Source organism: Plodia interpunctella, chromosome 28 (genome assembly GCF_027563975.2).
Source record: "Plodia interpunctella isolate USDA-ARS_2022_Savannah chromosome 28, ilPloInte3.2, whole genome shotgun sequence".
NCBI lineage: Eukaryota > Metazoa > Arthropoda > Insecta > Lepidoptera > Pyralidae > Plodia > Plodia interpunctella.
Genome location: NC_071321.1, coordinates 366339 through 381120, shown reverse-complemented (window position 1 = coordinate 381120; position 14782 = coordinate 366339). Strand labels below are relative to the sequence as shown.

General features: G+C 35.8%; 3 protein-coding genes across 14 annotated transcripts in view; 1 reads left to right on the top strand and 2 right to left on the bottom strand.

Annotated features, from left to right (window-relative positions):
- ATP7 overlaps nucleotides 1-6987 on the top strand; it is a 63702-nt gene extending 56715 nt beyond the window's left edge. For 6 of the 8 annotated variants that reach the window (XM_053765770.2, XM_053765772.1, XM_053765771.2 and 3 more), the window contains one exon: nucleotides 3098-6987. In XM_053765770.2, coding sequence (XP_053621745.1) covers nucleotides 3098-3215 — 118 coding nt within the window. In that variant the 3' untranslated portion in view covers nucleotides 3216-6987. Of the gene's footprint in view, nucleotides 1-911; nucleotides 964-3097 lie in introns of all 8 variants that reach the window. The other 2 variants (XM_053765775.1, XM_053765776.1) reach the window with 2 other exon arrangements.
- Nucleotides 6016-9132, bottom strand: LOC128681680 (uncharacterized). The gene is made up of 3 exons (XM_053765779.1): nucleotides 8939-9132; nucleotides 7569-7723; nucleotides 6016-7158 (listed from the first exon to the last, which is right to left on the bottom strand). Exons 1-3 carry the CDS (start codon nucleotides 9094-9096, stop codon nucleotides 7085-7087), a joined length of 387 nt encoding a protein of 128 aa, XP_053621754.1. The 5' UTR covers nucleotides 9097-9132; the 3' UTR covers nucleotides 6016-7084.
- Nucleotides 9133-9287: 155 nt separating this feature from the next.
- On the bottom strand, nucleotides 9288-12487 carry LOC128681903 (uncharacterized). 5 transcript variants are annotated; one of them, XM_053766210.2, is made up of 3 exons: nucleotides 12156-12485; nucleotides 9919-10189; nucleotides 9427-9566 (listed from the first exon to the last, which is right to left on the bottom strand). In XM_053766210.2, exons 1-2 carry the CDS (start codon nucleotides 12304-12306, stop codon nucleotides 9945-9947), a joined length of 396 nt encoding a protein of 131 aa, XP_053622185.1. In that variant the 5' UTR covers nucleotides 12307-12485; the 3' UTR covers nucleotides 9427-9566; nucleotides 9919-9944. The 5 variants fall into 5 exon arrangements, with proteins under 5 accessions (XP_053622188.1, XP_053622185.1, XP_053622184.1 ...); XM_053766209.2 differs by having other exon boundaries at nucleotides 9943-10189; nucleotides 12156-12483; XM_064436901.1 differs by having other exon boundaries at nucleotides 9943-10189; nucleotides 12231-12479.
- Nucleotides 12488-14782: the final 2295 nt, after the last annotated feature.

The window sequence follows — 14782 nt, the reverse complement described above, 5'->3', positions numbered from 1 at the left end:
ATGTATTTTATTTTTATATTAATTGGGACACACATATGACAAATTTCGTAGCCGAAAATTTTCTTTTTAGAACAAGGAACCTTGTAAAAAAAAAATCTACTTGTGTTGCCAGCAACAACTTATGAAAAGAAAAAAAAATCATTGAAACGTGCTTTCGATTTCGAGAGTGATTCTGTGAACTGTGGACACCCCTTCTAGATCGGTGTATGTAGTACCTAAAGTTATTATATATAAAATCGTTAAATAAAATTAATTGCAGCCTTTGTTAAAATTTGAAGGATGATTCTAAAACTAGTGACTTGATGTCATCATCCGAGCTGCCACTTGTAGTAAGAAGCGAACCGCTGAGTCGGGGCTCGGTTGATACGGACGGGTGAATTGAGTGCGGTGGAACATCAGTAATGTGGTTGCGATATACAGTTACGTGCGAGGATGGGGCACTTAACCTTGCCATACATTAATGTTCATATGAAAGAGTGCTATTGTATCACTATAATTATAATGACGGCATAGTAATCTAGCTAGAGACATTACAGCATAAGTATATTAGAATTTATTTTGCTAAACAACATTTCATTGTCGTTCGCAGGGGCATAATTTTTTTACGTTTTGTACACACATTTTGTAAAACCGCGTTGGGGAATTTCATCTTTGTCCTCATACAAATAAAGCTTGATATTGATTAAGCCCGTGCGAACCGTTATTGGTTAATTTAGCATTTATTTTGATATAATATAATTCGTACTCTTTTCGTGTGTTATATGCATTTCGTTTTTGTAGTATAAATATTTCGTATATGTAGTAGTATTTGTAAACATGTATACAATATAGATGTATTTATACATAAATTTTTATTTACTTAAAAATCACTGCACATTTATATATTCTCACAGCACTTTTATACATTCTAGCAAGAAGAGGGATTCGTGGAAGTCGGCTCTAATCAAGGTTTAGTTTTAATTGGTGTGTAGTTTGAGTATTTTTTTTTAGTTACGTGTGGAGGAGGGGAGGTAAAGGTTTTGTTGCGTAGACAGAGAAAATTATAGACCTCGTAATTATCTTTCCTTTTGCTCATAATATAAGAAAGAGAAATCCTTATACGTGTATCTACACGTGAAGAAACGGAAAGAGAATAGATATATTTTGTCTGTTATCATGTGTCCAGTTTAACAACGCCTATTTTGGCACTATGTAAGAAATATGCCGGGATATTGTATGGAAATCGTCTCATTTATTTACACGAGATCGTTGTCTATAGTTTTCCGTGTCTTTGTTTTTTTGTTTCTTTGTTTCTTTGTTTGAAAAAAAAAACATGTTATAATTATATAATTAAAACATTAATAGCCTTAGATGACTAGATCATTAGCATCATAAACAACAATGTTTGTTTTACTAGTTGGAGTGGTAGATTTACGTTTTACATTCATACCAAAAACTCCTCCGAGATTGGTTGATGTTTTACAAGTTACCCCTTTGACGATTGAAATAAAAAACATGTTTTTTTTGTTTGTAATGTTTGAGAGTGATTTTGTGTTTTCTTTATTTTGAGTTGTTTACTTATGCGTTTTGGTTGCTTTTACGAATATAATGTTATGGTTTCAAAAACTGGAGACTGGTGCCGCTTAAAATTTGAAAAGTCCTACTCCAGCAGTGGGCTTCAGGACTTGAAAATACTGCAAACGTTGGGATACAGAATTTTTACTTTTATTTTTGTTTCGCTTCAAAGCTTAATTTTGTGTGTAGTTATTAGAATTGCCTGCGTGGATTTTGCTCTCATGGAATATAGAGATAAAAAGAACTCTATGTCCTTCAGGAAAAATGTAATTTCCTATTTGTGAAAGAATTTTGTTATGAATGCCGAAAGAAACTCATTTGACAATGTTACATTTCAAAATATGTAATATTATAATCCGCTATACTATATATATAATAAAGCTCTACTATCGTCTTCTAATATTTCACTGCCATTTTTATTTATTTCACATATAGTGTATGTCTAAATGAATAACGTTTTACCTATTACTACGCTATATATCGGGGCTGGCTAAGCCAACGGACTGTTATTAGTCCTGTCTATTGTGACAATGTCATGTGAATATTCACTAATTAGTATAATAGTTACTCAATGTAGTGGAACATCAGTAAGTCTGGCTGTGACATACAGTTACGCACGGAGGATGGGCACCAACCTTTGTCGTACACTACATGACTGAAGCCGCGTCGCCGGGCGCACGCGTCCCGCGCGCCGCGCACCTTCCCTGAGCTGCGTTCAGTTTTGAGTTTGACACGCCGCGACATACACAATATAATGTAATTTTTTGCGTGTAGTTCCGCCCCGGAATAGGACCACTAAAGGACACCTTCAGTTGACAGCTGATAGGCAACAACCGCATTCCCAAAGAGGGTTGACATCAGGCATGCGGCCGGTCATAAAATCAGAGCAAAATGTTCTAATTTTAAAGGTTAATTTTTTACACCATGCAATCGGAAACACGACCATAGATAATATAACTTAAGAAATAATTGTAATCTATGAATTTTCATATTCAATAAAGTTGTATTAAATAAAAATATATATTTACAACTAGCTCTTGCACGCGGATTCGTCCGCGTGAATTTATCTGCGAAAGCGGAACAGACACGATTTTCATACAAACTTTCACCCCCCCAATTATAGTCATTTGGAGGGTTGATTTTTGGAAAAGATATTACATAGATAGCCTGTGTTTGAACGGAGATCTTTAACTACATGCATACCAGGTTTCATCAAAATCGGTCCAGCGGTTTAGCCGTGAAAGTGGAACAGACAGACAGACTTTCGCATCTATAATATTAGTATGGATAATCAGTTCAATTTTATTGTATTACAAGCTTTTGCCCACAACCTCGTATGTGAGTAAAAATCCGTTTCCCGCGGGAATTTCAGGAAATCCCTTCTTAGTGCTCCCCTACACTGTCCTACGAGTCTACACACCAAATTTCAGCTTTCTACGCCTAGTAGTTTCGGCTGTGCGTTGTCTGTCAGTCGGTCACTCAGTAACGCAAGAGTTTTGTATATATATATATATATATATATATAGATTGTTATTTATTACAGATTATTTCATAGAAGCAAACCTAACGACGCGTGTCTACTTCAAGATGAGGACGATCTTATCAACGTGTCATTCATACCGAAGCGGCCGCTCAGATCCGCGCCCAGCATCAACGGTTGACCGGTAAAGGTTAATTTTAACGTTATTAAGCCCACAAGGGCCATGCTTCATTGCTCAGTTGCGCCCCGTTGCGACGCAGCGTGTTGTAGCTCCGTTGTTTCTCATTGTGACACTGACGTGCGTTGACGTACGTCGAAAAACGCACAATTACTGGTATCACACGTGAAACACCTCCCATAAACTACTTGGGTATGTCAAAACAAGCAACTTTTATTCTACGACTTTTCGTGATTCGTAGTTTTTGTTTTCATAATAAAAAAAAACAATTAATTTGCGATTCTACACATGTTAACTGTATGTAATAGCCGAGCAACGCGAGACAGTACACGAGGAATCGAACATAGAGTTAACGTTTTATAGAAACGACATTAAAACTAAAAAAAAAGATTTTTTGTATTTACTACGTGTAGACAAAAGTCGTAGAACAAAAGATGTTAGTCTCTATGTACCTTATGCGCCTTTGGAAGGTTATGCGTTAGATACCAGTGACCCTGTATACATGAAGGAGGACGACGCGCCGCGACTCAGCAATGAGGCATGGCTCTAAAGGTCAATTTTACTGTTTCTAAGCCCACTTGCGTCAACGGTTAACGGTTAAAACTTAATATACGCTTATTAAGCCTAACAAGGTTACAGGAAAAACTTATCTGGTTGAAGTGTCGACTGTTTTAAATGGAATTTCCCTCCCAAAAAATAATTATTGTAATTATTTTATCAATTCAATGTTAATTGTACAGTTATTACAGTTGAAGATTTTGAAGTAATAATTTGCTGAACTATGCGAATTATCCAAAAATATATTTCAGTTACTATCTGAATTATAACAATGTTACAAACATTTCATAACAAATATGAAAATGTTACGTTTCATAGTTTTCAACTGATGTCACAAACTCGAATATGGATATAATATATTGCACAACTTTTGTGATATTAGAAAGGAGGAACGACAATTTTCTAACGCATAGCAAAAGTCGGAAAAATGTATTTTAGGTCTCCAATAATAGTGCGAGCATACGTATGTGTATAGGATGTTTCGACCGCAGCGGGCGCGCTGTCATTATAATTTTTCAAATTTTAACAAAGAAAATAACAACTTATTGTTACTGTCAGACTTTAAAATAATTAATCTCTACTGTGGTAATGTCAATTTTATGAATGACTAGATGTTGCCCGAGGCTTCGCACCCGTTGGAATTTTGAGTTAAAATATAGCCTATAGCAATCTTGGATAATGTACCTTTCTAATGGTGAAAGAATTTTTGAAATCGGTTCCGCAGTTTCGGAGATTACCCCCACAAACATACGAACTCACAAACGATTAATAATAGTATAGATTGATTTTGGAAATTATTCCTTGCTCAAGAAAATTGAAGGATCGTAATGACAGCGCGGCCGCAGCGGTCGAACCACTCTGAGATCCACCCACAATTCGATTTTGGTCGAAAGGTCACAATAAGATGCAGACGACTGCGCGCGGGCCAACCGCTCTGCTAAAGGAACATTTTGCAAAAGTAACATTGTGAGAAAGGGACGCTTTGGGAAAGGAAGATTCTGCGAGACATTCAGCGACGAAGCGGTATTTTTGGTGGCTCGGCGCCAAATGAAGTGCGTTCAGGAACTTATGAGGCGGCCTATGGGTTCCTTTTGCAAAATGTCCCTTTTATATATAGGCAATTTACGAAATTCGCGATCAAGCGGTTTTTTGTTATATCTTGGTATATACTTCGATCAGTTATATATTTTTTACTGAAGGTTTTATAATTAAAGAGATTCTTCAAAGTAAAATGTTATATGTCTTATAATATTGCTGTCTCGTTCGTGATAGTATGTGAAACGAAAGAGATGGCAATAGTATTGGACCAAGAATTTGAATACTTACGCATTAGCAATTGCTGTAAGACTTTTGTTTGGATGAGAAAAAATATGAATGATTATGTCTATATTTGCATAGTGTTGCCACATATCTCAGAAATGTTATCGTAACTTGCCAATAGTGTATAATTAACTTATATAAAGTATGTATTTTTCGTTAAAAAAAAAACAAATTCGTCCCGCTGTTAATTAACGTATAATAAGAAGCGTTGGTTCAGTGGTTAAGACGCCTGTAATAAAAAAAAAACTATTGCCTGGTGACAGACGGACAGCGGAGTCTTAGTAGGTAATAGGGTCCCGTTTTACCCTTAAAAGCGCAAAAAATCACCCTTAACTTTACCACAAATCGATTCATCTCAAGATATTGGTTTTCAATTTAAATTTCGCGAAGAAATACAGACAGACAGGTACATTTTCCTTTATAATTAATGGCTTTCTGTCTTTGATTTCCCGAATTGAAATGAATCTTATTATAGTAAGCATAGGGCTTTGACGACCTCGGTGGCGCAGTGGTAAAGTTCTTGCCACTGAACCGAGGGTTCGATCCCCGGTCGGGTCATGATGGAAAATGATCATTTTCTGATTGGCCCAGGTCTTGGATGTTTATCTATATATGTATATGTTATAAAATATAGTATCGTTATGTTAGTGTCCCATAACACAAGTCTAGAACTTACTTTGGGGCTAGCTCGATCTGTGTGATTTGTATTAATATATTTATTTATTTATTTATAAGGCTGGTTTTTATTTCCGCTTTTATAAAGTTTTTTCAAGTAAATACTTAGGTTATACTGTAAACATAAACGGTTAACATAACAACAACATTTTTAACTGAACAGACATTAAACATGATGCGGATTATATTTTAGAGAATTAAGAGCGGAACGAATTTTTTGAGGTTAAGTTTCTTTTTAATCGTGTTGCAAAAGACGACATTTTTTTTTTTTTTTTTAATATTTTTCGTCTGCCAAAAATCATATTTGGTAGAATAAATAACAATACAAGACTATTATATTTTACCAAAAATAATTAATATTCGTTTTGTCAGTTGTCAAAGATTATATAATTATGTTTGTACAGTATGAAAACTAACCCTAATTTTGGTACATGTCGAATATCAATATACTTATGATAAAAAAAACATTAATTTTAAATGTTTTACCTACTTTTTAGCAAGGTTGTTCGACCAACGTGTAGATAGATTTGTATTACATGTTTTACGCGTTAGCAATCTAAGTTTGCTAGCTTTATATTAAATTTGTTAATTTGCTTATTTTTTTGTCATATTATTGTAATTTATACTCTGTATTTTGTAAAATATTTTGTAGTATTTTTCGTCAGAGAAACATTGTTTCGCGACGTGAAAGAAGAAGTCATTGAAATAGTGTCATGTTTTTTAATATTTTTATCAGTTCTTCCTTTACAATTAATTAAATGCTAAATATACTTAACATTTTTCATTTATTGAAATATTTCTCTTAATTCTTCCATTTCATACATTTCCATTACGGGATAAATTACAAATCTGGGAAGTGGATTTCGGATTAAACTTTTTTTTCCAATGGTTATTTTCCCGTAATGACAACGGTTTCTCGTGGCAACTTTATTTTATATAATGTTGCCAGTGTAAATAATTTTTATGGCACATTTTTGCCAACTTAATTACTACGGAAAGAACTGAATTATATACTGAAATATAAAATTTAATTTTAAAATGTTACACCAGTGTTGATTGCCACGCATAATGTTGTGTGTGTGTGTGTGTATACCAACTTTGCTTATAGCCTAGTTAGTAATCATGTATCATACGGTTTAGATATCATGTATTAAATCATTTAGATATATACGAAACACGTGTACCTTTATTTTTTTAACTGAATAAATTATGTAAATTTTGATAATTTGTTTTATTTTTCTCCAAAATGTCCCTCGGCTTAAAATGTCCCTTTCTCATGATCAAAACCCAAGTCTCATTGTTGGTGACGTCTTAGAGGATCAAAATATCACAAAATATACATTTATCAATCTTCCCCTTGGAAAGGGAGATTCTGCGGACCTCAATACAAAAACTGAAAATCAAATTGATATGATAAGTGTTGTTGTCAGCACACAAGATATTCAACATATGCTGCTCATTGTTTCGTAATATGAGAAGTCAGGGTTCACAATTCCCTCCTAGACTCCTTCATATGTGAATCCGTCTCGCACCATATCATGCTATGTACTAAATATATGAGAAGTCAGGATTTTCAAAATTCCCTCTTAGGGGAATGCATATGTGAAACCGACTCGCACCTGACCAGTCTATCACAAAAAATACTAATTGAAAAGAAATCTCAGATTTGAACATCGTATTACATGTTTTATTTCAATATTCTCAACTGTGTTGGATGGCGAAGTGGACGAGGTATTTGCCCAACAGTGGGACACCATAAAAAAAAAAAAAAAAACAATTAAGAATTGTATGTATACGCCTTACCCACGCACTTATCTTGTATTTCCCGAATAATACCATCTTTGACGGTTTGAAATTTTTTCAAAAACGTTTGTATGTCTAGCTTCGTCTCCCTGGACAGTATGCCTATTAGCTGTATGAACTGCACCAAGCCGATCGGTTCCTTATTCGGACATAACCTTAAAATATTTTAATTTCGTGGTCTGAATGCTAAATTGGTAAACGAGCATGCGTGTTGTCTGATGGTAAGCAAACACCGCAAACCATGGACACCGGTAACCCGATACGGCTCACTGGTGTGTTGCCGACTTTTTGAGAAAGCTGAAATTCTGGTATGATAGGAAATTCAATCAGTGTCTATCTATATAGACACTGATTGAATTTCTTTCGGCATTTCTTAGCAGTGGTCAAAAATTCTAATAGGTAGTTTGTAGCTTTGAATATTTAATTTACAACATGACGCGAAAAGTGCCTGTGAAGGTCTAATTTCTGAATGAATTATTTGATTTCGATAGTCTCTTTTCTTGAAAAGCAACAATGTTGAATTAGGGAACAACGCTGAGGGAAGTTTATTCCATACTTTTAGCACAGGAACAAGTTACGTGAAGACTGTGCCTTGTTGAGCTCAACCGTCAAAATGATGAGGGTGGAATTCCTCCTTGCGGCGAGTGGTGCGGCGGTGAAAGAAAAGCAGCTGGTATATTGTATGTCTTCCTTCTTTCCGTGACCAAAACGAAGGATTAAAACAAGTTTTTTTCAAAAATGTTTTTTTTTTGTCACAAGCTTTCATTCTTTAGAGAGATCTTATGGCATTTAACGCCTGACAAAAAAACAACGTCCGTGCTGTAAACCGTTGAGTTCCCCTCATTTGGAGCCGATCCGGGCTGCACCATCAGATCATGCTCCTCATAATAATGCATTGTCATGGAAACTGAAGCGACGTAGGAAATTTCATCTTTGTAGGACAACTGGAGGTAGGAGTAATCTAATTTGTAATATTTGATTACAGACAACGGGACTGGTGGAACTAAATACCAGCTTGTAAAAAAGCTTGTCTTAAGCTGGGTCCGCAGCGCCGTGTTTGCTACCAAAAACCTAACCTAACCTGTGTTTACTAACCGATTACGGGCGTGCCCTAACATTTATGTTAGAAAAACAACAAATGTTTTCCAAATCGAATGGATTACATCCACCGCGTTCGCCTGCGGGGAGGGGAAGTGACTCATTTTGTGTTAGCGCTCACTGAAGAAAGACGTAGGGCAGCACAGCGCAATATGGAGACACAAACATAACAACAATAGGCGCAGCGGACGGCCGGTATTTCTAACTTGTTTTTATAACATGTTTTGTTAGAAAATTGGCGCTGCGGATCCGGCTTTGTAAATATTACCCACCTCAAATAACTGTGCTCAAATAACACGTCTCCTATGATTTTCCCATCAATAATGCCACACTCACGAAACCATTTCTGAACTATATCATACCGCGCCGCGTCCCTCTCGCTCGCTCCCCGTAGTACTTGATACATCTCCTCTAAATCCATTGGTTTCATAAACTATTCTATAGGACAACTATCAAAATGTCCGTACCTAGTACTTAGTGTTAATACGAAATAATATTACCTAAATCTAGTTGGTTACGATTATTAGACGATTTGGAAGGCCAAAGGCCGAGTGAAGTGGGGAAAAAGTACGAAAATCAACTCTGGGCTTTGTCGTTTAACGGCTTAGTAAAACACCTTACTTATTGGCCAAATAATTTAATATAACAAAGAATAGAAAAATCATTTTTTTGTTAGTACTTCTTGTGCTGCGCTGGCGCCAGCCGCCAACGCTTCTAGAATCTTGGGTCCTTGCGCAGCTAAATTACTGAAGAACGTGTCGACGGTTTTTTTCTGCTCCTCTGCGAGTTTGTTAACCGCTTTCCTGAAGCTCTCCAGCTCCACAGCCTGTTTGTTAGCCTCGTTTTCGAAAAGAGCGCGAAGTTTTTCGTCATTTGCTTTTGTGTCTTCAACTAGTTTCGCTGGAACAACGAGTACAAGATAATAATAATAATAATTCTTTATTTGTCAGACCATAAAATCCATAAATTGTTAGGAGAATTCTTAACCTATGTTAGTAAGCAACAGTCCATGAATTGAGTCACTGTATCGAGATTCATGTGCGTGGCACATGAATCTCGATCCAGCATCTCATTATTGGACAGTCAACCCTGTCAGACAACACATATAGAATGCCATTGGTGCTGTTCCGAATGCGTTGCATCAACGAAGCCACTCTTTTCCTAATGATTGCATGAAAGCCATCAGAAATTATATGGATCACAAGAAACGGAAGATTAAAAATCATTTTTATTAGCATATGCAAAATAATACCATGTTAACCATAAATTTTCCTACGTTTATTTCTTCATGGCTTCTTTGAAAGCCGTGGCGGCAGCGCTGGCCGCGCCCAACACCTTTTCCCCCTTGTTTTTTAAGTCCGCCAGAGATTTGCTGAATTCGTCCAAAGTTTTGTTCTGTTCCTGGGCGACCTTCGTTAAAACAGGTTTGAATTTCTCAAGCTCAATACTGTTCTTATTTGCCGCGTCTTTGAACAAATCTTTGACCTTTTGCTCTGTGACCTTCACCCCGTCGATTATTTTTGCTGGAAAAATTTAAAACATGTCAGTGCCGGATCTAAATATGATTGGTTCCAAAAATCTATTGATAATACTAGAGCCGGCACACGCTTTTTGATATTGCTATCTCGTTCATCTGTAGTCTGACCTCACTTTCTTATACTGTATAATCAAAATTTTGGTCAATAACATTTGGTAAGCAGAGTTCAACAGCTCCATTCCGTGTTCCGTTGGGTCGATATAAAAGTAGAACACCCAGGATCGGTTGTCAATTGAGGAACAGTCACCACAGCCTATAAGTTGACTAACTGACCAATTAGCTATTCGGCTGACCAAAATATTATTCTGCTTGTCAAAATGATATAAATTACAAATTTAAAACTATTTGTTGACCAATTTGCTATTTTAGTTGACCAAATTATATAATATTTTGACGAGCTCGGTGGCGCAGTGGTAAAGTTCTTGCCACTGAACCGAGAGGTCCCGGGTTCGATCCCCGGTCGCGTCATGATGGAAAACGATCTTTTTCTAATTGGCCCGGGTCTTGGATGTTTATCTATATATGTATTTGTTATAAAATATAGTATCGTTGAGTTAGTATCCCATAACACAAGTCTCGAACTTACTTTGGGGCCAGCTCAATCTGTGTGATTTGTCCTCATTTATTTATTGAAATATATTTTCTAGCTCGCCATAATACAAATACAGTACCTAAGAATATGATTTGTAATTATGAAGTCAGTGAGTGAGTTGTAATTAGTGGCGTCGTGGGCCGGGTCGTTAGGTTCCCTCTTATGGTTGAACTACGCGATGGTTAACCGTCAACTCGTGAACGGGTGCTGCCAGAGGGAACTGGTCATCTCTTTCTCATATATTTTTATGTAAGTTTATTATGTTTATGTTTACCTTTTGACTATGTACATTATGTACTTTTATATATTATTAGAAAAAAACATTGTAAGAAACCCTTCTGGCATGATAGGGACCAACACTGTTCAAATTACTTTCTTTCGGCATTTCTCCTCAGCAGTGGTCGTTCCGAAATGCCAGTAGTTTGTAGCTTGTGAGAAATAACTATAAATATAAAAATTGACGAGAAAAAGTGCCTGTGAAGGTCTAATTTCTGAATAAATGATTTGAATTTGAATATATTGCTAATGCGTTTAGATAACACCGGTAAAGTTATACGTATCACGGCGTAGGAAGGAGAGGTCGGGCTACAGATGAAAGAGAAAGAAATAAATGTAATTTGGATCAAACAGTTCGTGGGAGTACTGACCCCAGTGTTACATAAAGCTTCATAGTTTTGTGTGTTTAGTCGTTCAAATCGAATTTTAGAAAATTGAAGTTTACGTTCATATCTAGTAGGCCGTCGACTGCACATTTTTTTTGTTTTTGCCAGCTCCCTAGACCCGTGACTGAAACCACAGGATAACAGAACAAAAGCTTAACGACCAATCCATCTATGTTGCCCTATTTAAATTATTTACGCTAAAAAATATAAAAAAATGTTGGGTCCATTCTAATATATACAACCCAGCTGCCAGTCTCGGCTTCGATCGGGTAAAACCATAATAAATTTTACTCCTAAACTTTCCTCTTGAATCACTATTTATTTTAAAAAATCCGCATCCAAAATTCGTTGCACAGTTTTAAACATTATGATGCGAAAGGAAGTTTTTTTGTTTGTTGCCTCTTCACGCTCTACCTACTCAACCAATCTTCTTGAAATTTTGCATAGGTACATGGGTGAATTTCACGAGCGTTTTGAACGCCGCCGTGGGCTTTCATTAGTGTTTGTACCAACACAGTAATCAGTTTAATTATCCTATTTTATAAATAAGTACCTAAAGTACTGGTACAATGTAAATTTTATAAATGTTTAATTAAAAAATAATGATTATTAAAAAATATATGCGACACTAATGAAACGCTACACGCCTTTCACCCGCACATAGTTTGAATTACGGATAAGGACATAGGGTACCTTACCTCCCGGAAAAATAACTGCTCCCGTGAGAAATTCGAGAGGAGCCGCGAGAAATAACCAGTAAAATGAATTCTTACAATCCTTCATCCACTTCACCAGACTGTCCACGTCATTCTTCCCCTCTTTCTTCATCTTCTCAAATGCTTCATCCATGATTGGTTTGTTATATTGTGTATTTTTTCTAACAGTTTATTGATATTTAGACTTGTGTGATATCAAAAATTTTACGTATTACATAATGTAAATAAATAAGATATTATACGTAAAATTATTTGACAATTATAAAATAGGATGCGATGACTTCAGGCTTTTTTTTAATCTAATGCATTTTCAACAAAGAAATCAACGACAATATTTTATAAACAAAAAGTATGAATATAATATGCATGGATTTAATAAGCACTTACTAATTCCGTAATAATATGTATTGGACAAAAATACCACAGACTAGAAGATTTAATTTATCTTTATTTATGTGAAAAATAATTTTTCGCGATAAATTAAATCTCAGCTGTGATGCTTCAATGCCCAAAGGCCACTTGAGAAAACCTTGTTGTGAAAATTTGTATGTGTTTTTACGATCGGCCGCCTGCCTGACGAGTGACGACAAAACTCTTTGGAAATTATGTTTTTTACGCCTATTTTATCACTTTCACCTAAATAGGATATGGAGGCGGTCAGTAATAATATTTTAAGGTTATTTCTTAAGCTGACTCTGGGCTCCGCGGCGTCACAACCGCGAACGAAACCTGGAACATGCGGATATGAGAGAAAAGACAAAAGCGAAAATTGTATTGTAGTCAACTGTATAACACACTGAACTGTGTTTCATATATCATTATAACATATTATATTACGTGTCAATCCCGACCTTGACGTTGGCAAAATCGTCGTTTTGGCGAACGATGGAGCCATGAAATTAAAAAAAAAAACAGTATAACATAACTGTATTTAATTATTTTTATATAGTATATATATAACAGAGAATATGATGCATAAGTAAACTACCATTATTCGACATTTGTCTCATGGACAAGACTCCGGAGGGTGACGCAAAATGTTAAACGCCATTTTATGCCTTCGCCCGGATTCGGCTGAACTACTCACAGGAACTGTCTATGATTTTATTGACATTGTTATAATAAAGGATTTTAAAACATAGAAATGTAAGTATCAACATAATTGGACAAATACTTTAACAACATATAATTTAACATTCATCTGGAGTATGTGCAGTACACGGAAAAATAAACTTTATCAATCCGTGGTGCAGAAAGTCTTTTCCCTCAACGTTGTCACAGACGTCCCGATATTGGCGGGACGTCTCGAATTTTGACTACAGAATTTGGTGTCCCGCTTTTTTGGATTAGCGTCTTCATATCGCCGTTAAAACATTCCATCCATCTCTTTTTAGGACTTCCTCTCCCCTTATATGCATCAACGTTCAAGGCGCTATGCTTACCATAACATATTTATCTTAATTTTTTCATTACTCAGCGAAAAATACAATATTTTAACTGATTATGCTACAAATACTTTTAGCAGAAAGTTTTATAGTTTTCTTTGTCTATTTATAATAACAACGTGTCTGTCAAAAAAATTATGAACAATAAATAAGGATGCTGTCTCCTGTTGGCTGGGTGTGTGACCTTGGTTTTTTTTTATCTGGTGTATCGTGCACGTAGTTTTATTTCAATATAATTCTTTTTATATTATCACAAAGCTTGTGTTATTTAGTAATGTTTTTCTTGAAAATAATCTCAATTTGTTTCAGTTTAGCCGTCGACGTTCTCAGAATGTATCGATCCGCTTCTCTCACATATCCGTGCGCATCGACACATCTGTCTGTAATATGGAAGAGCGTCGTAAAATGCCCAGCCGATAAACAATCGTTAGAATTATTAACGTGTCAAATGTAATACAATTTTCGGGTTACAAATAAATCTGGAATCCAGAATACAATCATTCTAAAAAGATTTTTAAGGAACTTAATTTTTTTTGTCATTGCAATACCAGAGTGGTCAAGATTGTTTGATAAACAGCCAGTGTTTCCAGCTAAAAGGACAGAGCGCCTTCATTCATGAGACCGCCAACTTGCACACTAGCGTTAATTTCTGTTAATTATTTCTATTACACATTTTTTAAAAAGATATGCTACTAGATAATGTTACGGGATACTAACTCAACGATACTATATTTTATAACAAATACATAAATAGATAAACATCCTAGACCCGAGCTCAATCAGAAAAAGATCATTTTCCATCATGACCCGACCGGGGATTGAAACCGGGACCTATCAAAATCAAATCATTTATTCAGAAATTAGGCCTTCACAGGCACTTTTTCACGTCATATTCTAAATTAAATGATGTTTACCAAAGCTACGAACTCTCGGTCCACTTTACCACTGCGCCATCGAGGTCGTCAAATATGTGTAATGTCCTATACCGCGTTTGTCTGTCACTTTTAAATTATCAGTTTTCTATTGGATACCGTTGCCACAATTTACAAAACAGAAAACGGTGGCCACTAAAATGCATGTCGTAAATTGTTTATATCGTACTAGATGTTGCCCGGGGCTACACTCCCGTGGGAATTTTGAGATAAAATATAGCCTATAGCAATC